The sequence below is a fragment of the Scardinius erythrophthalmus genome (genome assembly GCF_964197995.2).
Source record: "Scardinius erythrophthalmus genome assembly, chromosome: 6".
In the NCBI taxonomy this organism is placed as follows: Eukaryota; Metazoa; Chordata; class Actinopteri; order Cypriniformes; family Leuciscidae; genus Scardinius; species Scardinius erythrophthalmus.
The window spans coordinates 25591861-25615590 of record NC_138226.1 but is presented as its reverse complement, the minus strand read 5'-3'; the positions used below and the strand labels follow the sequence as shown (position 1 = coordinate 25615590).

Below are 23730 nucleotides of genomic sequence, written 5' to 3'. Positions count from 1 at the left end.
CCATCATACCATCTCTCAATATCGTTTCCAAATTTCACATATTCAGCTTTAAAGTTGTTCCTTTTGTTGGTCCTATACATGTAGGTACATTAAAAACACAAAATTATGTAAATCACTCTTGCAGAGTAGCATTTTTAACCATATTCTGTTCTCAAATTTTCCCTCAAAGGGACAAGAATCATGAATTCATAAAGTCGTGATGTATTTTATCACTAAAACAACATCAGAACAACTTACTGGATGTATTTTTTAGCCCTAATAAGCCAGAGAAGCATACTCTTAAGAAAATGTCGGTCGAAGTTTTAAGTTGCATGTCTGTTGAAAGATGAAGTGAGTGTATATGCCCAGTGATCAAACATGGGCTGCTGTAGAGCTGTACGGTGAGTTCCAGAATAAGCGTGCCATGGCGCTCATTTCCGAGGCAGCAGCTTTAGGCTCCGTGTGATTGATGTTGAGGTCCAGAGAGCAGATCATCTCCCTCAGCCCTCACATTTACATACCACGTAACCAGGCATACAGCTATAAAGCTCAGATCTATTTTTAAAACTCACTCAAGCAGAGGGAAGAAGATTTTTTATTTATGATTAAGAATAAGTTATTCAATAAGCCAATAGCTCTGGCTACCGCTGGTCTCAGACACTTATTAATTAATTGGTTTATAATTGTAACAAGTTGTGAATTTTTCACATTTTTGGCACCACTGAAACTCTGTTTGGTTTAGCTTCTAATCTGGACCTTAATGTACTATTTCACAGAATCTTCCAGGCAGATTTCATGTAGTGTTTCTCTTAATCTCTTCCTTACATGGACATACTCTTCATGTACATTTAATTCTCAGCATTTTTTGCCCTTAAATAGTCCAAATTGTTTAGCCGATGGTCCCCACCCACTCTGCATGAGAATTTATATGAAAATAATCAAAATATTTACCATGCTTTAGCAAGTTAACTTTCCAAGCCAGCCTGAATAGTGGGTGTGAGGTGTGTCATTAACATTTAAACTCAGACCATTTAATTGTCTATTTCGTAATGTTACCTTAAAACAATAGGCTACTTCAATAACAAAAGTGCTGATATTAGATTGGGAAAGATGTAGGCTACTTACTCAAAGGAATTTATTTTAGCTCTGCTTTTTCCGATTTATTATATGATTATAGCCTACTCAGATTATAACAAGAAAACAAATCAGATTAAAGGGTGTTTACATTTTGTACACTGACTCAGTGTTGCTATAGCCTGCTATACTACGCAAATTTTTAATGGCGACTATCAACATACACACATAATTATCATTTGAAGGGTTTTAAAAAATAAAAGCTGGATTTGAATTGAGAAACTAAAATTGATTGACTTAGTATTAGTCATGTGCAAGGTTTGGCACCGTTTTGCATGCCCAAAAGAATCACTACACTTTCAGAAGCCAGCCTATGGATTTTTTTCTCCGCCGTCTATAGAAGGAAAGTTTCTGATGGCTGAAACCCACCACAATTACAACCAATGACCAATCAAAAGCAAGACGCAAAGGAAAACAAAACCTGTGATTGGTCTAAAACGCTAGTGGTTTCAAGGCGCCCCGCATCGAGGGGCAGTGATTTTGAATGAGGGGTGTGTGGAAACCGACGGCACGTTATTGTATGTGCGCCTCACTTGCGCTCAAACCTTCCAGTCAGTGAGTAGCGCGTCTACCCAGCGCACACGAGAGCGCGCTCTTCTCGAGAAACCCGACTTAAGTTTTCCAGCACCAACACGACTCTCTGGAAGGCAGTTTCTAAAGTCACTGGATACACAGGCTTTTACACGCGGGATTTGGAGAGACAGACGGAAAACTCGAAATAACATTCGAAAGATTCTCTCAAAAACCTTGAAGAAGAAAAACTATGCGCTCCTTGTGGATTTAGTTTGGATCTATTTTCGGACTTTTGTCAGGGCTTCCTTCACAAATCCACTAATTTGCTTAACATGATTGCTTTCAGACCACGAGTGTCGTGACAAGAGCTCAAACAAGGAGTTTTTAAAAAGAAAAAATCATTTACGAACTGGTCACAAAGAAACTTTGACTGTGAACGCGCAGCTTCATTTCTTTCAGAACGAATCAACTGAACAACGACTTTCCTCAAAATGCAACACTGTTGCGGGATTACTGTATATTTTCTTCTGTTTTCCACCCTGTTCCTGCAGCCGTCCAGCGCTCAGTATCATGGCGAGAAGGGCATCTCCATTCCCGAGCACGGCTTCTGCCAGCCCATATCGATACCTCTCTGTACGGACATCGCCTACAATCAGACCATTATGCCTAATCTTTTGGGTCACACCAACCAGGAGGACGCCGGGCTGGAGGTGCACCAGTTCTACCCCCTGGTGAAAGTGCAGTGCTCCATGGACCTGAAGTTCTTCCTCTGCTCCATGTACGCGCCGGTTTGCACTGTGCTCGAGCAAGCCATCCCGCCGTGTCGCTCCCTGTGCGAGCGCGCGAGACAAGGCTGCGAGGCCCTCATGAACAAGTTCGGCTTCCAGTGGCCCGAGCGACTGCGCTGCGAGAACTTCCCGGTCCACGGCGCGGGCGAGATCTGCGTGGGCCAGAACACCTCGGACGCGGGAAGCCCGACCTCAAACCCGACGCCCTACGTGCCAGAACTGATCACACTACAGCCAAGCGTGGTCAGACCCAGCCAGCAATTCACATGCCCGCTGCAGCTCAAAGTGCCCACTTATCTGAAGTACCACTTCATGGGCGAGAAGGACTGCGGGGCGCCATGTGAGCCCACTAGACCCAACGGATTGATGTATTTTAGAGAGGAAGAGGTCAAATTTGGCCGGCTCTGGGTGGGCATTTGGTCCATTTTGTGCTGTGTGAGTACTCTCTTTACGGTTCTCACGTACTTAGTGGACATGAGGAGGTTCCGTTACCCGGAGAGGCCCATCATCTTCCTCTCCGGGTGTTACTTCATGGTGGCTGTTGCGTACGCAGCTGGCTTTTTCCTTGAAGACAAAGTCGTGTGCATTGACAAATTCAACGACGATGGTTACAAGACCGTTGCGCAGGGCACCAAAAAAGAGGGATGCACTATCCTCTTCATGATCCTCTATTTCTTCGGCATGGCGAGTTCAATCTGGTGGGTCATTCTGTCCCTCACATGGTTCCTCTCTGCGGGAATGAAGTGGGGTCATGAAGCCATCGAGGCCAACTCTCAGTACTTCCACCTGGCCGCTTGGGCTGTCCCAGCAGTGAAAACCATCACCATCCTCGCCATGGGCCAGGTGGATGGCGACCTCCTCACCGGTGTGTGCTACGTTGGCATCTACAACGTGGACTCGCTGCGTGGCTTCGTCCTGGCGCCGCTTTTCGTCTACCTCTTCATCGGTACCTCGTTTCTACTGGCCGGCTTCGTGTCGCTTTTCCGCATCAGAACCATCATGAAGCACGACGGCACCAAGACGGAGAAGCTGGAGAAGCTGATGGTGCGTATCGGCGTGTTTAGTGTGCTCTACACGGTTCCCGCGACCATCGTGATCGCCTGCTACTTCTACGAGCAGGCTTTCCGAGAGCAATGGGAGAAGACCTGGCACATGCAGACGTGCAAGCGATTCGCCGTCCCTTGCCCGGTCAATAACTTCGCCCCTATGTCTCCAGACTTTACCGTGTTCATGATAAAGTACCTGATGACCATGATCGTAGGAATCACCTCTGGATTTTGGATATGGTCTGGGAAAACTCTGCAGTCGTGGCGCAGGTTTTATAAACGGCTCAGCAATAGCAACCAAGGCGAGACGACGGTATGAAAAAGAAGCGAGTCTGTGTTTGGTGTTGGTCAGGCTATGAATGACCATGCAACTTTTCTCTGAGATAAATGTCTCGAGCGGAGACATGGCGAACCGTTACGCGAAACGAGACTTGTTGAGTGAGTTTTGTGGACACTACTGTGTGCCTAGACGTTTCCACAGTGGAAGCGGACCATCATGAACAGTGTTATCAGCCTGAGTCTGTTTAACCATTGGGGTTTCTCATATTATATGTATGTGAAAAAGACATTTGAGTGTATTTCTGTGTAACACGATATCATTTGCAGATGTGATCTCTGTAGACAGTAGCCTACTGAATGCTTTGCGCAATGCTCACGGTTCTGTACCTGAAATTTTGGAAGTAATTTGCCTTATACACATAACTGGGGACTTGTATGACTTTCGCAGCCCTACGTCGACAATCATGCATACTTCATGGACCGTCAAGTACGCATTAGGATTGGGACTCTTTAATGCATGTGTACAGCTGTGAATTTATGCAAGCTCCCTTTAAACGTTGAAATGTGTAAATAATCACCTTTTCTCAAAGAATATATGTATTTATGAAAATAATCTTGCTGTTTTTTACTTGGTTTTTAAAATTTGGTAAGAGACCTTTGTATCTGTACAGTTTCGCTGAATAAAATGATTAGATTTTTAACGAACTGACTCATTTTACTCAAAAGTTTTTATTTTTAAAATTATGAAAACAAAGAGATGCAGATGTGGAAACCGTGCACGGGCTACTCTGTTTAACCTTTAGCATTTCTTGTAAGAAAAAAGCCTGTATCAGAAAGTGCTCGGAGTTTGAAGACTGTTGCACCAAATGTGGTATTATATCTTGACTTTCAAAATGAAAAGCACATGAGACAAAATTATTTTTAATTTAACTACCAAACAAAGTCAGCCTCAAAGAATGAGATCTACCTACATGGTGATATTCGGTGCATTAGGGATGAAGTGTAAGAGCGGTGCTTTAGCGCCACCCACAGGTGACTGATATGTTGTGAAAACTTAATCACAAGCTGAGTTGACTTTACAGCAAGTATTATGAATGAACTACAAAGACAAGTTTCAAGAACGAAACATACTTTATATTTAAGCAAAAGTTTAGGTTATCATCATCTGTTGCACATAATTTATCTCTTGTGCTTTTGGAGAGCTTTAATATGTATTGTTTAGTAACAGTCTTGAAAGAAAGACTTATATTGACAAAAATATTAATATCACTCTTAAAAAGAAAGGTTCCAGAGGGTTTTCGCAATAATAATTCCAGACAAACCATTTTTGGTTCCTAAAAAGAAAGTTTCAGTGAACGGGTTTTAAAATAACATTTAAAAAATCTAAAAAATCTTTTTCCACGAAGACCCTTTTGTCCAATGGAAAGTTTTCATGGATGTTCAAGATTCTTAATGGAAGCAAATGCAATAAAGACCCTTTGTTTTTAAGAGTGCACTGCAAAGGAAAAGGGATCACCAAAATATTATATTGCATATTATATTGTGAATAAAATACATTAATGTTACATTTTATTTCAAGAATCACATTAACAATAATTATGTTGCAAACTCTCTCGAATGCCTACAAGCTAGAATGTTCTGCACCTTTAAATATGTTTAAATCTGTTGAGCCCCTCACATATACACTAGGCTATACTGTTCTTTGGATGTGCAAAGGGCCCATATTAACTATGGCACTCACAAAAGCAACTGATTTGTGATATACACATTAAGTAAAACTCCAAGATCTTTTGTAATTTTAAAGACAGAAGAAAAAAATATTTTCCTTATTTTACTATAATTATGATTTTTTTTTTTTTAATGATTTCAATGTAGGGTCAAGAGCTCAGCTCAGAGGGTGTTGGCAGGTTAATGTTAAGTATCCTAACATTTTGTCCTCATCAACCTGCAGCTGCTCAACTAGGGTTCTGTTCATCGTCACAAAGTATGATCTCACCGAGTAATAAAATGATTCACCATGTAACACAAAGCACATGCAGTTGTGGTTGAAGAGGCTATAGTGTTGTGGTTCAAAGGCATCCCTATCAGTCTGAAAAAGTCTTTTCTACGACGCTCAAGTATATTGAAGCACAAGAGCTGCACTTTACAATATGGTTCCATTTGTTAACATTAGTTAAATTTGTTAAACTAACAATGAAAAAAAAAAAACATTTACAAATACATAATAAAATCAAAAGTTGTTTCTGTTAATATCAGTTAATGGACCTGAGCTAACATGAACTAACATTTGTATTTGTAACATTAAAAAATATTAATAATTACTGTAACAAATATGTTGTTCATTGTTAGTTAATGTTAGCTAATGCATTAACTAACGTTAACTAATGGGACCTTAAGTGTTACTCAATGCACTGTTACTAAAACGTGTTTATTAGTGCCGACACAAAAAGTTGCTGCCTTAAATATTTATGTACAATAAACTTGGTTGTACTGAAATTACATTAAACTGACTTCAAAAAATGAGTTAAATATAATTTTGCTTGACTTTTTTCAAAATTGCTGAACTTATTTTGACCAGTTAAAGCAATGTAAAAACATAATTCTGTATGTTGTCAAAACGTATTGATCACATAATGTTTTACAGTGTACTGTCATACAGCATGCAATATACTTATCTTTCCTTGCCTCGTGCTTTTGTGGCCAAACTGTCACATATCCTAGTGTTATTTTAGAATCAATGAGATACTTTTTTTTTATTCATATTTTTTTATATATATTTTATTTTTTTCATTTTAATTTTAGTCAAAATGTTAGTAATTGTGTTGTGTTTTTGTCATTTTTATAAGTTTTTGTTTTAAAAAAGTATGTATATTTATTTACAGTTTTAGCTATTTCAGTACATCAAATTAAACTAAATGAAAATGAGAACTGTTAGTATAGGCAACTGGCTGAAATAAATGTTTTTTTTTTTTTTGATTTCAGTTAACACGTATTTTATTTCAAGCAACAAAAAGTTTTTCTGGTTTGGTTACACTTTTGGTTACAATATTTCACAGTATTTGTACATACAGTTACCCAAGAAAGTACTGGTAATATAACTATAGGTTAAGGTTAGGTTAAGGGATAGGTTCAGGGTTAGTCACTGTAAAAAAAATATATATATATATTGTTGGTTCAACTTAAAAAAAGTAAGTTACCTGGTTGAGTTCATTGAAATGATAAATTTGAGTTAATACAACAAAGTAGATTGACTTAATCAACAGAAACTCAAAATCTGAATCACATTAATCATCTAAGTTGATTTGACAAAAGAAAAAAAGTTGCGATAACAAATCATGAAAATACATTTTTACATTGTAGGTTATAACCCAGTTATTGTATAGTATCTATATGCGGAACATGACTGTAAAATAAAGTGCTACCTATGATTTTAATTTTAGTTTCAGTTCCTCCATCCTCTTACATTATTTAAGGACATCCTGCAGGTCTTTTAGTTGTACGTTTTAACAATTCCCCCTGTCTGTTTGATTGATGGAGGGGTTTTATGTGAAGGAAGGAAAGGTCTATATCTTGTGGCACAGTCAATAACACTAATTAGGTAGGCTATGTGCTGTACTGGGCATATGACAGGACGTGCCTGTCAAGTTACTCACAAAAAACTGAGCAGTTATCTTCCTTTTGTTTGTATTTTAGGATGGGTTTAGCAAAGGTAGTCAGAGTTGCTGGCCTGACCAGGAGGGGGTAAGTGCTTGGTTGCAACCAAGGAAACAAGAAAACAGTGCACTGCCGAGGAGCTGTGGAGAGCCTAGCAACACCAAAGCTCAGCAAACACAGACATTCGTAACATGGCCCGAAATGATTCTTAGTATGTAAAAGCAGCTGCGGAGATGCTGAACAAACACGCAAATGCATTCTGAGGTAAAGAGAAATGGTCGCTGAAGAGAGGGGTGCTGCTAGGCCAAACTGAGGTACGAGAAACAAAAAACAGTGTTGAACAACTGTGAAAATCGCTGACTTCTGACTTTCTTTGAAACCTAATTATATCAATAAGTTATATGACAACCTTTGTTTTTACATTACTTTATTTTCAACTTTTTTATAAGTTATACAATATTGAACTCATTATTTCAAGTCTAATGTAATTTAAGTTGAAATGACTTAAACATCTAAGTTGACTGTACTTAAAAAATTAAGGCAGCAACTTTTTTTTACCAGTAATACAATTGCTATATATAATAACAATATCACGAATTAAAAAGGCCTTTGTGATTTTAAAAACTTGTACATGTACTTTTTCAGCATACATTCAAAGAACATTATCAGCATCACAATGAAAGATTTTGTCCTGTCATTGCTGAGTCGTGGGTACGGCCAAATTGTGCACGATGAAGATGGTAATGATGGAAGACTGGAGGTCTGTTTTGAACCAGAGGTAAATGTTTCTTACATATGTGTCTATATAAGGCCAGTTTCAATGAGTACGCAGTAAAACAGTCAATAGAAACATGATCTTTTCCTAACTAGGACTACTTCAACTGGAAATCTCAGCCTTCACTGCTGCATCTTACGAGCAGTGGGCGTTTTTTTGGAGGCCTAGAGCCGGCGCCACCTAAGACCTACAGTACAAGGAGAGGGCCTCTTATTCTGTATTCAGAAGATCTCGCACTGGCATACCAATCTGGCCAGGTTAACAGGAAGAGAAAGGCTCCTGGCTGCCCGAAACAGGAAGTTGAGAAGCAGTTGCACACACTGCAAGACCTGACTGGAGCAATTTTGGCCTTTGGAAAAAAGAAGGTAAATTTGTGAAATAGAAGAAAGAATAACACTATTACCCGATCAATGTAAAACATTTGCCTTAAAATGCCTTACAAACATGAGTAAACTCCACTAAACATAAAGATATCCTTTGTTTTTAACTCACAAATAGTCAAAACAATGGATTACTTTTTTTTATTTTTGAAAACGTATAAATTTGAGTTCAAAATCCAAAACTTGTCATGACAGTTGGAGTAAATTTGACTTTAAAAATGTACCGTCTCCCCCAGGTGTAATATATATATATGTATGTGTATATATATATATGAAGAGTTCAGATGCAAAAGCCTCTTAGTGCCATCTGAAATTTTCTTCTAGAATGATCATTTTTATCAAGCTTGTATATTTAAGTTCAGTAATTTCACTTAAATGTCAATGAAAATTTACCTATTAATTGTCATTTAAGTGAAATTACTGAACTTAAATATACGAGCTTGATAAAAATGATCATTCTAGAAGAAAATTTCAGATGGCACTCAGAGGCTTTTGCATCTGAACTCTTCATATATATATATATATATATATATATATATATTAAAAAATATTCTTGTAAAAGTATGCACATTCAATGCAATTAAGCAAAATTCTTTTTCACAAGGGTAACTATTAAAAATAAATCAATTTCAATAAATTGAATTGTATTTAGTGGGTGTTACACACAATAATGTTAATGCTGTTTGCAGAGGTCATGTATTTCTGGAAATATCACTCAGATTTACTGTTCCGGATATAAAGATTTAATGGTCAAGTTTAAAAAACATTAGATACTGAAAAGGCAGCTGAACCGAACAGTCGTCTGATTAATGTACCAGGTTACACACACGTACATGACCAAATACTGCATGAAACAGTTCGTTATCTGTCAAATTTCTTCAGTTAAGAGGCCCAGATCTACTACAAATGGACTATTGTCCAGCTCTGCCTGAAGTTGCCTCCTGATTGCCAGAGAGCAAGAGAGTACACAGTAAATCTTCCAAAATTTTACTGCCCAGAAAAGTTGAAACTCAGGTTCAGGTCAGGGTGACAGACTCTGTGGTGGTATTAGTTTACCGGCCCTCATTGGCGAACCGCTACTCTGGCCAGAGAGGTAACACCATCCTGAAGTCAACTAGGTGAAATGTGGTATGTTCATTTTACATTTCACTTCATAATCTTTCACTGAGCGCTTAAAACTGCACCTGGACAGGGGAGATAACCCTGCCGTCAGTACGCAACACACACACACACACACACACACATGGTCAGTGCTCAAGGTGTCTTCAGTTTCCACACATTCCAGGTCAATCAAACTGGTGATTTACCCATAATGCGCCATTTGACCTCTGTGAGATGTGAGCTGCAAATCTTAATAAAGGTGTCCTGAGGGATTTTACATAAGCACACAGTCCACAATCTATCCAATTCCCGTCCACCACAATCTGCTAATGGTCCACAGCCCTTGACTGTTCCCTCATTATATGCACATTAATCCGCCCTCTCTCTGCGCCCCCGAAAATCATCTGTCCATGCGGAAGGAGATCAAAAGAATCACCAAATCAGGTGTGCATCTTGAATGAGAAACGTAAACTCCATGGTGGCTTCCGTTTCACAATGTCCATCTTCTATCATCCAAACATAAACCCGCATGAACCATCAGAAGAGAAACTGTGATCAGCGGGAAAAGAGCAACTTCAATGACACCGACAAATTGCTGCAGTATGTGACCGAAATGGCGCTCTCTCGGGGCAAAAGGGGAATGATCCAGGTGATGAGAGCTGAATGCAGTAATCAGTGTGTTTACCTCATAGACATGAGGGTTTGGACAGGGATTTGGAGGGGATCCAGGAAGAAGGGTCTTCGGTGTGGGTGGCCTGTGTGAAGTCTCGATCTGTCACGTTCAACTGCAGCAGAATGAAAACAACACAGGTTCATCCAGAGACTCAAAAATGGCCGCCATAGTCATCCTCAGCAAAGCCAGCTGAATTCAAACAGATAATGCTGATAATTATAAACATAACACCAGTTATTTTTAACAAATCTAAATGACTAAAATAATCAAAGCCAACACAACTCCAAACAAAACTGACTAAAATTAATCTTTGAAACTATTTTATAAAACATGAAACCTTAATAACCTGCTTGCATTCAACATTTTTAAATAATACCGCTTTGGCACTCCTAAAATACAGAACATATAATAAAGTGAAATAAACTTAAACTTTGAAAAAACAAAAACTAAACTGAAAAGACGAATAGAAAACAATTTTAAAAACAAAATTAAAGTTGGCATGAAACCAGGAAAAAAAAAAAAAAAAAATTGTAACGCCAGTAAACACGCATCAGAGAAAAGAAGAGATATCCCTATATAAGAGGGAGGGGAAGATATTTTGTTTACAATGGGACAAAAAAAATCATTTATAATAAATATGGCAATATTCCATTTTGATTTCATGGTAACTGATTCCAAAACATTGATGTCTAGCACCTGGTATCTCTTTATTATTGTTAAATGTTCAACCCAGGAGATCAAAACATCTCAGGTCTTTTATATTCTTTTGAAAAAAATTTGCATCCAAAAAGATTCCAGTGTGACTCCCGGCTTGGCATTCACATTCACATTTGAATCTTGAGGAACCTTGAAAATAAGTGAACCTTGAATGGTTTCAAAAGAGATTGTTAGAGATAATGAGGAACAGTTCATGTTTTTGTAGAGGCCTAAGAAATCATGAAGATGTGAAAATCAAACACATGTTCTTTTTATATATGATTCTTTGTTTCTTTTTAGGAAAAAGTTGGATGTTTTGCTGGTGTAACGCACCACTTATTCCCAGATACTAAACATGCTACACAGAACATCCAGAGAAGAAGAGAAGAGAACTATAATCTAAATATAGGTGAGGATATTTAAACACTTAAACACTCTGGTCAACCTTTTAAAATATTTATAGGCTTAGAATTTTTATTTATTTATTCATAGACAGGTTTAAATAGTAAAGGGCAAAATGCTTTTACATTATTGTTCATGTTACATTTCACGTCACGTCAAGTTAAGTATATTTGTATAGCGCTTTTAACAATACAGATTGTATCAAAGCAGCTTCACAGTATTAAATTAAAATAATACAACAAGGTTTGTTTCTAGTGGAATTTATTGATTGATAAAATTAAATTAAATATTCCCAAAATATCCACAACTGAGCAAGCCAAAGGCAACAGTGGCAAGGAACCGAAAACCAATTAGGTGACCTAATGGAGAAAAAAAAACATGGGAGAACCCAGGCTCGGTCGGGGGCCAGTTCTCCTCTGGCGTTTATGAACTAGAGGCCAGATTGTAGTTTGAACGGTAAGATAAAAAATATTATATGAATGCCTGCTGAAGAGATGCGTCTTTAATCTAGTTTTAAACTGGGAGAGCGAGTCTGAGCAACAAACAGAATCAGGAAGACTATTCCAGAGTTTTGGAGCTAAATGTGAAAATGCTCTCCCTCCTTTGGTGGATCTGGATATCCTAGGTATGACCAAAAGCCTTGAATTTAGTGATCTTAAAGAGCGCGATGGATTATAGGGCGATAGAAGATCTGTTAGACTGGAGCTAAGCCGTTTAGGGCTTTATAAGTCAGTAGCAATACCTTGTAATTAATACGGAACTTTATAGGTAACCAATGTAGTGATGATAAAATCGGTGTTATATGATCATATTTTCTTGATCTAGTTAGAACTCTAGCGGCGGCATTTTGGACTAACTGTAGCTTGTTTATTGAGGATGCAGGACAACCAGCTAATAAAGCATTACAGTAATCTAGTCTCGAGGTCATGAACGCATGAACTAACTTTTCTGCATCAGAAACAGATAGCTTATTACGTAGCTTAGCAATGTTTCTAAGGTGGAAAAAGGCCGTTTTTGTAATATATGAAATATGATTTTCAAAAGACAGGTTGTAGTCTAATATAACACCCAGGTCTTTTACTGTAGAGGATAAAGTAACAGGACATCCTACTATGTTAAAGTTGTATTGTGAGAGGTTTTGTGGGTGGTTTTTTGAACCGATAAGTAGTACCTCTGTCTTGTCTGGATTCAATAAAAGAAAACTACGCGTCATCCAATCTTTTATATCTTTAACACACTCTGTCAATTTGGATAATTTAGCGTTTTCATCCGGCCGTGGTGAAATATATATTTGAGTGTCATCAGCAGAACAATGGAAACTAATTCCATGTTTCCTTATAATATTTCCAAGTGGCATCATATATATTGAGAATAATAGAGGGCCTAACACAGATCCCTGCGGCACTCCATAATACTGAAGTTATGAACGTCATTTATAATAATTAATTAATTTTAAAAAACACATTAATGTATCATAAAAACTGTCCATATGACCATTGTGCTATATTCCAATTCTATTGAAACAACGCAATAGCTTTTTGTGAGGAACAGAATAAACTTAGCCATTTTTACACTTAAATCTTGACATCTAATCAAATTTTTTATGATTCTTTGTTTTAATTTTGGAACATGACACATCCAGTCCTTATTCACTTTCATTATATAAAACAGTGGCCCAATTAAAATAATAATAATGTAAAAAAAGAAAGAAAGTAAGTCATTTGACAACATACTTTTTTTTTTTTTTTTTTTTTTTGCATGTACAAATACTGTTCAAAACTTTGGGGAAAATAAGATAAAAAAATAAAAAATAAATAAATTGATTTGTACTTTTATTAAGCAATGACACATTAAATTGTGACAGTAAAGACATTTATATAGCTTAATCTACTGATGTTGTTTTAATAAAAATCTTTTTTTTTTTCTATTCATCAATGCTGAAGACATTTTTCTATCATAATTTCCACAAAAAAAATGTTAGACTGTAGAATGTTAAAATGATACTGTTTTCAACATTGATAATAATTAGACATGTTTCTTGAGCAGCAGATCAGCATTATTATGATTTCTGAAGGATCATGTGACACTGGTTACTGGTTATACCTGGTTATACCTAAACTGGTTATACCTCTTAAACCTAGTAGTGAAAGTTTTATGAGCAGTATGATAACCATATTCATCATCAGCACAGTCACTCGCTGAAGCACAACCAAAACAATGTTCGGTAACACTTTACAATAAGGTTAATTAGTTAACTTTATTGTAGACTATTGATTAACATGAACTAACCATGATCAATACATTTGTTACTGTATTTATTATTTTTTGTTAACATTAATTAATAGAAATACATATGTTCATTGTTTGCTCATGTTAGTTCACAGTGCATTAACTAATGGTAACTTATACAACTTTTGATTTTAATAATGTATTAGTAAATGTAAATTAACATTAAGAAAGAAATGCTGTAGAAGTGCAGTTCATTATTAGTTCATGTTAACTAATGTAGTTAACTAATGTTAACTAATGAACCTTATTGTAAAGTGTTATCCAATGTTCTTCCGCAAACTGCATGCAGTTTTGTTTTTTTTAATCCCTACTAGAGGGCCAAAAGCTACATCGAGTACCTTTAAATTTTAAAACATTAAAATACAAAACCGTTATTTTAAATTTCAATAATATTTCACAATATTACTGTTTTTACAGTATTTTTGATCAAGTAAATGCAGTCTTGTTAAGCATACGAGACTTCTTTCAAAAACATTACACAATATCTTAACAACCGGAAACATTTGAATGGTAGTTACATCCCATATCTATCATAAAATTATAAATTGCATTGTGTTTCAGGAGAAAAAGCGGGACAGGTCAGATACCAGCCACATTTCCTCTGTTCCCCTCGACCGAACAGGGCCACCCTTGGCCCTCTGCCGCCCATAACGGAGGGTTTGGTACATGTACAAATCCATGAGGAAACTCATGCTGCACCAGGTATAGTTCATGAAATCTAACACAAGTGACACTAACGATCAGATAAACGTTGACTATACAAAAGCAGTTCTTGATTAGATCAACAACATCCTATGCAGGACAGCAATGCCAGTGAACACAATGCAGAAATGCAAAAAAATATTTGTTGCCAGTGTTTGCCAGTGTTTAGTTAAAGTCCATTCAGAGGGTGAATGTTTACATATTTAAGATCTTTAACACATGTCAGATACCTGCCTCTGAATGCGCTCCATTCATGTTGGGACTTACAGCTTTTAGTTTGGATTTTACTTTCCCATTGCCAAAAGGAAGTAAAAAGTGATTTCTAAAATGTAAACCATTTTGATTTCCAGCAGCTTCTTCTGTGATGCTGTGAAACATAATTGGATACAGAGAATAACGGTTTTGCTTTAACCTAATGTCAATTTCAATCTTGGTTCCAGATGAACAAATGACCTTTAAGACTAAAGTACAGAAAGATGAACTGAGAGAGAAGCCGAAAGAGAGAAAAGGACAGGATAGGAGTCTCAGGATAGCGGTTGACACATGCAGAGCTCAGATGAGTCCGATCCCTGAGACAGAACCTGCACATCAGACTGAAGATAAAACAGTGAGTCCAATAACCAGATTAATCATATTTAGTACATGTTGCTCTGGCTCTTTTCGTCTGTTTCCCAACAGTGACCTGAAATTCCCTCCAACCATATAATTGACACTGTGCTTTTGGCATCATACGACCAGACACTTGGAAAGTTCTACTCATAAATAAACATCTGACCTTTAGCAGCATCTGATTTCATTTTTCTTGGTTAATCTCTGTCACTGATGTAATATACTGTTGTTTATGTGAAGTATTTGGCTTTTGAACCTTTACAATGAAAAACGGAGACCAGAAATGCTAAGGTGAAGTACTGTACATGTGAATTTGATCAAATGTCTACATGATTTCCACTTTTTAGTCCATGTGTTTTTCCAAACTGCATGACCATAACTTCAAAACTTAGCTAAAGAGCTTTTCATTATTTTGCTTTGACATATACCAGATACTCCCACATCTTATCGACCATCTGAAGGATCTAAATGGCCGTGGGAAGCGCACTCGGATGGAGAGTGGAAATGGTGTTGCAGAGACGTGCCCTCTGAGGTCAGTGTATGTGGATTCGTCTTTGGAATACAGCCCACTCTCACGGGTCAACTACTACGGTGGACACATGGAGGGATCCCGCCAGAGTAAGACAAGAAGTACATCAATATTTAGCGGACCATTTAAAGTCCATAAAATCCACATATGACATCCAGATACACGGCTGAAGTCATAAATTTGCTAAGTATGTTCTGCAAAACTGTGTTTGCTTTAGTGAGACATTGTGGGGGTGAAACTCACGAGAGGAGAGTGAATATAGAAACAGATCCCAGCTTCAACGTCTTCCACTTACCACCTATTAACCAGAGCCCGCTGGTCAACTCAGACTCTGACAATACTTCAACAATGGTAAGAATTCGGTATTTGGTAATTACACTGCAAGAAATGGCATTTATCTCAACCATTACTCTAAACCAATGCACTTCTTATAAACAAATATCAAACAAATCTTGTTCTCTAATTTTCTGCATGTTAACTTCTGTGATGTTAACTCTATGTTAACTTCTTGGCAGCTTCTTGACAAAACTTGTCAAACATTTTCAAAAGAGAAAATACCTAATATTACTGAAATATGTATTGTAAGAACACCTGGGACTCTTATTCAAACGCAAACCTCAAAATGACTCTTTACTTTAAATAAACCTAAAAGAAATTGTCTCCCTGTTCTCTCTTTTCTGTACTTTTCTGCATTTTAACATCTGCTGAATTACTCTTCCACAAGAGGATAATGGATATTTTTTAATCTTGCATGATAAATTGCTTATCATTTCCCTCACTTGTAATTTAATTCATTTTTAAATGCTAATATTTTGAAATATTATTACAAATTAAAATAAATGTTTCCTTTTTGAATAGATTTTAAAATGATGAATTTTCACTCAGTGTTCAGTGTCACATGATCCTTCAAATTCCTTCTAATATGCTGATTTGTTGCTCGTTTTGTATTATTATTAATATTCTGCTGCTTATTTTTTTGTGGAAACGTGATATAATATAATTGTTTTTGTATACATTTTTTATTTAATGTGGATTTAATTGCTAAATAAAGCATAAAAAAAAAACTTTCTGACCCCAAACCTTTGAACGGTTCTCAAACATCTGAATAACAATATATTTGTCTTTTATAAATTCACCATATCTTCTGAAAACGATTTAAGTGCATACAAATGATTTAGTTCTTTTGGAATTGTCTTGAAGAATAAACCAGAAATAACAGATAAAAAAAGGAGCTGTGAGAATTTACCACAACGAGAGCTACACGTACATCTCCCTGGTATCAAAGTGCGAACTACACATGAAAACCCCTCAGAGAGCCGTGTGCGCAGGAAAGTGTTGCTGCTTTTCCCTGCACAAACAGAACATACAGACACCCATCAGCCGGATGGTATGCAACATCACATTGCACACTTTTACCAACAAGTACATTTGCATAATGGATTATTATACCACATTTTACCATTCTTTCTTTATTGTGCTTTAGACGACCTTCATAGGACCCCTGTTCAGAAGCGTAAGCCATGTGGTGATCTGCATGCAGAGGGGCTCGACCAAAAAGGACAGGACCCTCTCTCTGACAGCAAGTGCAGGATTATAGAGATGGACCTCGGGCACATCATGTGGTCTGACGATCTAGAAAAGGGAGGTAGTGATATATTCATTTCTTTTTTAGATTTTACACAGTGTGGCTTCGGATATGACTCACAACATATATGCTGAAAGACATACAACAAAAACAATCCATTTTAGCAAGATCGTTTTTGTGATATGATCTTTTTAAGTATCAACCTTTATGCCCAGTGCTGTACAACTGAAGCATTACCTGACACATTCAAAAAGTGGTGCTGCAATTCAATTCAAACTCAAAAACTTATTTTCAAAAGATAATATTACTGAAATACATATTGTAAGAACACCTGGGCGCTGAACTCAAAATGACTCATCCTGAAAGTCAACAGCAATGCGGTATTGAAAACTGGTCAAGTGATGAAAAAATATAAGAACACTGCCAAGACATGTACAAGCATTACCAAAGAGTCTGGAATCATGTGATCCTGCTTGAATTTTATAATAACAGTTATATATGAATGTGGTTTGAATGTACTTTCAGGGTAATTGTTACATTTAAAAAATTAAATTCAGTATTGAGGTTTACTGACCGGTCTCACTCATGCATTACTAATGTTAATTTATAGCACTTAAAATAAAGTCACCATGAAATCATTCTTTTTTTATGAAATATTTCAGTATTTATTATAAATGACTTAGGGTTAGGGTTAGGTTTAGGACAAAATCAAATTTTTTCTTGTTCGAGAAGCCGTGTCACTCTGATAAACGTCACAATAGCGAAGAAAAGACGTATTCAAAAACTTGATTAAAAACCTAATGCATATTAATGAGTTAAAACCTTAATTTAAAGTCTTGCCAATTTATAATATCTCTTTCTCATTTTTAACCATCTCATTTTTCATGCTGCTGACCGCCTTTCCTCTTCTCATTAGTTCACACATGCTCTCCTCATCCAGAGCTTAAATAAGCCGTACGCTCCAGGGCTGCTGTGGCTCATACAGTGAAGCCGTGCTGGTAGAGCAAAGCCCCCCTCTGAGGGCCGAGCACCTCTTCATGTGTGGCTCGGCTGGTGCTTGGCTGCAGCTAAATGAAGTCTTTAGACAGGCAGAGCAGTGGGGAGTGAGGACAGGGGTTGGTGGGAGATCTCAGGGGCTGATACGGTAAATAACAACACAGAGGCTAAGGTTCAGTTGTCCTCTAGCGCTCTGGGACCCAGGCAAAACAGGCCTCTATGAGAATATCTGAGCATTTCTGAAGTCATTTCTGGTTCAGTCTGAAGTGAATTCTTTTCCTTGAATTCCCTCAGATCAACATCCCCCCCTTGGTCCATTGCCACCCCTGGTGGGCCGGAGGGGTCCCGGTAAACAGAGCTCCATGGCTGTGTACAGACAGAACTTACATGACCCTGCAGACACAACAGAAGCACAGACAGGAAACACTAGAGGCTGTCTTCCTCCGGAGCTCAGAGGTAGCCGGATGCTTCATAAAGACGGTTCAAAAGTTATAAGTAAAGCAGGCCAATTTTTTGCTGTGAACTCTGTCTAGACTCTAGGGTATACCCGGCCCATTGACAAGCAGGTCAAGGGTTAATCCTTCATAAAGTAAAAGACAAAAAAAAATCATATTTATTACATTGTATAATATTTAATAAATAAATAAATATATATTATAGGTATATTTGTATAGTTTTGACCAATATTGTTTAGATTTGACCAATATATATATATTTAGTCTTTCTTTGAGTCTATACAACTATGGAAAAATGTAAAATGTATTTTTTTTTATTAAATGTAGAATATTTAATAACTAAGATATATTTTTATAGTTTCATTTTAACATAGATATTTTTGAGTGTACATAATTATTGTATAAACTCAAATATCTATATATTTGTCCATATGTATTATACAATAAATAAATAAATGTTTACATAATATTACAATATATAATAAATAAATAAATATAATATTAATAATATTGATATATTTGTATAGTTCAATTTAACCAGTATATAGATTTTCTTTGAGTTTATACATTTAGTGTACTTGCTCAAATTACTGTACGAGTCTATGTCAATATAATGGCAAAATGTTAATATACAAAATGCATTTATAAAGTAAATATAAGGATTGCTTTAGAAAGATGTGCATGCTAAAAACTTTTTTAATTTAGATGCTTTTGATTCGTCAATATTGTGCATTTCAGCAAATACTCAAACATACAAACATGTACATGTAAACATTACGTTAAATGCCGAATAGTGAGATTATGCTGATATTAAATATGAAAATACCATTTGACAACATATTTCTGTGACACTTTGTTTGATATGTCTAATGCAATGACATTTTTACATGTGGCCCAAGTGTCATCTTGGAGAGCAATCTCAACTTTTTCTCAACTCCTTTTTTAGGTTTGTCAAGTCTGTCTGTTTGAATCTGTGTGTTTTCAGAATGGGAGCGAGGCAAAGCGTTGGGCACCTTAATAATGGGTCCTGATGGTGAAATCATACGCTTGTCTCTCTGGGATCCCGCAGTTGACACCGAGGACCACCCAATAAAGGGTGATGTCACACAAGGTCACGGTAATCGAGGCTTTACTTGGTTTTATATTGTGCTCAACCAAATAAACACAGAACACAGTAATGTCTATACTGGCCTTTGCTCGCATTGGGCTCTTAAAGAAAAGGGGGGAAAAACGCATTAAAATGTCCACAAGATGTTATTCTCAACGATGTGTGTTATTAGTTATTATGTTGTAAATGTAACTTGTTGTCAGGGGAGTCTGTGTTAGTGTATTACAAGGACAGAGTAGGTGCTGGGTAAGAGTTCAGGTCAAATAAAGGTACTCTGAAGGGGAAACACAGCAGACAAAACAAAAATAGAGAGCAGAGGAGGTCCGTAACAGACAGAGATGATGTTAACATGAAGAATGTACCTCTTTGTTTCCAGTTCTTAAGGTTGTGACTTCTGAGGGAGATTTGAAACAGCCTTGGACGATCATTATACAGGACCACACCACAGATGAAGGTTAGAGTTTCCTATCCAAAGCACTGGAAGAATTTACTCTGTGTGCAGATTTATTATCGGACATGGCTAATATGAAACAATATACATTCAGTTACACTACTGTTCACATGTTTGGGATTGGTAAGATTTTTAAATGTTTTGGGAAGAAGTATCTTATGCTATCCCAATGCTGCATTTATTTGTTAAAAAAAGAGAAAAAACATAGGCTATATCGTTTAGTTTTAATTATATTTTAAAATGCAATTTATTCCTATGATGTAAAGCTGAATTTTCAGCGTCATTACTTCAGTCGTCAGTGTCACATGATCCTTCAGAAATCATTCTGATATGCTGATTTGCTGCTCAGAAACATTTCTTATTATAATCAAAGATGAAAATAGATCATGTGCTGCTTAAAATTTTTGTGGAAACAATGACATTTTTTTCAGGATTCCTTGATGAATAGAAAAAAACTAATTCAAAAAGATTAATTGAAATAGAAATATCTTCATTATTGTCCAATAAAAGTATTTTAGCAAAAATCTGACCCAAACTTTTGAATGGTAGTGTATATGTTACCGGCAAAGTGTGAAATCCCGGTATTGTATAGAATGCCTAGGCAATGTATAGAATGCCTGATGGTTTTTGGCAAAAATACATTACCTAATTCTATACATTACCTAGGAATTCTATAGAATGCCGGATTACACACTTTGCCGGTAACATATATACAGTATTCATATTATTATTTTAATAATAATTATTAATAATATTAATATAAAACATATGATGTACTAGTATTAATAATCAGGTATAATAGAATATAATAACATTCATTGTAAAATTATATTATTTGGCTACTCTTTTATATGAGTTTCTACCTGTAGCTGTAGATGTCTTGGAATGGATTCACTTAAGAACCTTTCAGCAAATTAGGATTTTTACATAACCAACCTTTTTATTTGTATATATATTTTTTTTTAAGTAAAGGGTTAGTTCACCCAAAAATGAAAATTCTGTCAGTAATTACTCATCCTCATGTTGTTCCAACCCCGTAAGACTTTCGTTCATCTTCGGAACACAAATTAAGATATTTTTGATGAAATCTGAGTGCGTAGTGTAATAGCGTTGCGCGTCTGTTTTTCACGTCACCACACATCACACATGACCAGAGTCGCCCAATAGTGAGCCTACGTGGTGACGTGCAACACAGACGCGCTACGCTTAAACACTACGTAAAAAGACTCGAGGTCCAGAGAGAAGGAAATGAAAAGTCGTTATTTTTGTTTGTTTTTGCGCACAAAAAGTATTCTCGTCGCTTTATAAACTTAAGATTGAGCCACTGGAGTCACTTGGACTATATTAACAATGTCTTTAATACATTTTCTGGGCCAGCAAGTTATAGTGTCCATAAGCCTGTGGAGAAGTGATCCAGCTCTCAGATTTAATCAAAAATATCTTAAATTGTGTTCCGAAGATGAACGAAAGTCTTACGGGGTTGGAACAACATGAGGGTGACAGAATTTTCATTTTTGGGTGAACTAACCCTTTAATCCCACTCTCAAACTCATCTCTTATGGGTCCTAACGAGCAAAATATGAGTAAAAATAGTACAGTACAATGAAACACACAAATATGCATATAAAGCACACGCTGCCCCCTCCCGCTCTCATGCTGGCTACTCCACATCTGGTAGTGGTTTGCAGCAGTGAGGTATTCCGGACAGAGAAACCCGATCCCCCCCCCCCAGGCTGAGGCCTAATCCAGGCCCAGGAGTCTGTGTGACTGACAGAGGCTGTGTTTTCTCAAGCCGACCTCTGGAGCTGCTCTGTTTCCTTTATCCTGTCACTGGTCAGAAACTCAACCCCCACCGACCCGCCTTAGCCCTACCAAACCCCCTCCTCCATCCACACTTTCTAAATAAAGACTGTTGGAGCAAATGGCTATCATCACGAGGGCAACATCCCCATACCATGATATATATCCAAAAACCAAGGCAGCATAATTATCTGATACCATCATTGTACTATGGTACTGTGAGAGTACTATTTTGTTATTAGTTCTTTAACTAGTATTAATGTTTAAATTAATCATGTAGTGCAATGCAAATGCAATTTTTCTTCAAGTTCTAGTAAATCCCCTACTGATATATTTCAATCAAAAGCTAAGTTTTAGCTACAAAACAGTCAGATGTGTGTTACAGCAGGCTATTCATCCATTAACATTAGTGCTGCAGACAGCTCTTTACGTTAACCTAAAACCAAATGCCAATACGTGTGTCCTTGTGCTTATTCTGGGATGTTTTATGCTTGTCTGTCTGGACATTGACAATGTGCTAACAAGTTGGTTGCTGAAAATAGTAAGGAGTGTTCAGAGGTGCCACATAGCATTCTGGGGTGTCTGGAATGCTGGAGACGGGTGGCGTTCATTACAGATGGACCAGCAGAAGGGAAGGAAGAAATGTGAAAACAAGAGGCAGCAATGCTCCCCTGAAGCTTATTAATTAAGTGTATATTTTCAGTACCATTTGTAGAAACATTTATTTATTTTGACCCAAGGCTGATATCCCAAATAACATTCTATTGATATAGTAAAACATTGTAGTCCTTCTAGACTTCCGCTGACTAGGATTTATACATGAATGTTTTTTGTGATTTTTTTTTTTGAGAGATCAAAATATTGAGCTACATTAATCCAAACAGTCTAGTAGACAATCTCATATTTAATAACGGATAAGTGAAATGGAAGTCACGATAGTCTTTTCTTCCCTATAGGGACATCTTTCCGAGTTAAACGGCTTCTCCAACACGACAAAATGTAGGGAGGGACTTGATTTTGTCCATTGGGAATTGATTGGATCATTGTGGTTTGCTGTTGCTGTGATGTCATTTGAGTGACAGGTTGATCCCGCCCTATCGCCAGTAAACACGTCATCAGAAAAGAGAAGTCACTGCAAGAGAGAGGGGAAGTTATTTTTATTAAAGATTATGAGGGCACATGAATTAGAATAAATAAATAATGACGTGCATGGATAAGTCATTTATAATAAATACTGCAACATTCCATAAAAAAAATAAGAATTGTCCATTTTGATTTAATGCTGACTTCAACTGCTAGTAATAATAGTGAGGTAACTAACAATTGACATATACAAAGTTCTGTTATGAAACTCTAGATGGCGCAGGCTGATTGGTCCTTATTTGTAAGCAATCACATTGTTATCTACATAACGCAGCTGATTGGTTGCTGTGGCATCAGCAGCCAATGAGCTTGCTGCTCAACATTCAAATACTTGGCATGGTTTGCAGTTAAATCAGTCTTACAGCGCTCTTCAGAAACCCTCCACCTTCCCCAGCTCCACCTGTATAGCAGATCTTTTCTGCCAAGACCAAATACATTAACTTTGCCATATCAATTACCATGCCAATCTCTCAGAGAGTTGTCATGACAGAAATCATTTTTTATATTATATTTTACATGTAAAAACAAGTGCGAAAATGAGAAAAAAAAGAGGATGAGAAAGCAAGCAGAAGAGCATTCCTGTTGCTTTTTGGAAGGAATTGTGTCATGCCTGATGAATAATTGCAGTGGCTGGGTGGGTTAG

The 23730-nt window shown here is 36.9% G+C and overlaps 2 protein-coding genes across 2 annotated transcripts; both read left to right on the top strand.

The window, feature by feature from the left end:
* The first annotated feature begins 1677 nt into the window (after positions 1–1677).
* On the top strand, positions 1678–4440 carry fzd7a (frizzled class receptor 7a). Its single transcript, XM_081368914.1, has one exon. It carries the CDS (start codon positions 2118–2120, stop codon positions 3777–3779), a length of 1662 nt encoding a protein of 553 aa, XP_081225040.1. The 5' UTR covers positions 1678–2117; the 3' UTR covers positions 3780–4440.
* A 10859-nt stretch (positions 4441–15299) lies between these two features.
* LOC308691900 (uncharacterized protein) lies at positions 15300–20331 on the top strand. The gene is made up of 7 exons (XM_081367487.1): positions 15300–15638; positions 15767–15900; positions 16750–16936; positions 17033–17194; positions 18425–18586; positions 19571–19702; positions 20070–20331. The coding sequence occupies exons 1-7, from the start codon at positions 15512–15514 to the stop codon at positions 20150–20152; spliced, it is 987 nt and encodes a 328-aa protein (XP_081223613.1). The 5' UTR covers positions 15300–15511; the 3' UTR covers positions 20153–20331.
* Positions 20332–23730: the final 3399 nt, after the last annotated feature.

Coding starts and splice junctions, on each gene's coding strand:
- fzd7a (XM_081368914.1), top strand. CDS start 2,118: ATGCAACACTGTTGCGGGATTACTGTATATTTTCTTCTGTTTTCCACC.
- LOC308691900 (XM_081367487.1), top strand. CDS start 15,512: ATGGAGAGTGGAAATGGTGTTGCAGAGACGTGCCCTCTGAGGTCAGTG. Junction 15,639..15,766: donor CATGGAGGGATCCCGCCAGA/GTAAGACAAGAA, acceptor TGTTTGCTTTAG/TGAGACATTGTGGGGGTGAA. Junction 18,587..19,570: donor TCTTCCTCCGGAGCTCAGAG/GTAGCCGGATGC, acceptor GTGTGTTTTCAG/AATGGGAGCGAGGCAAAGCG.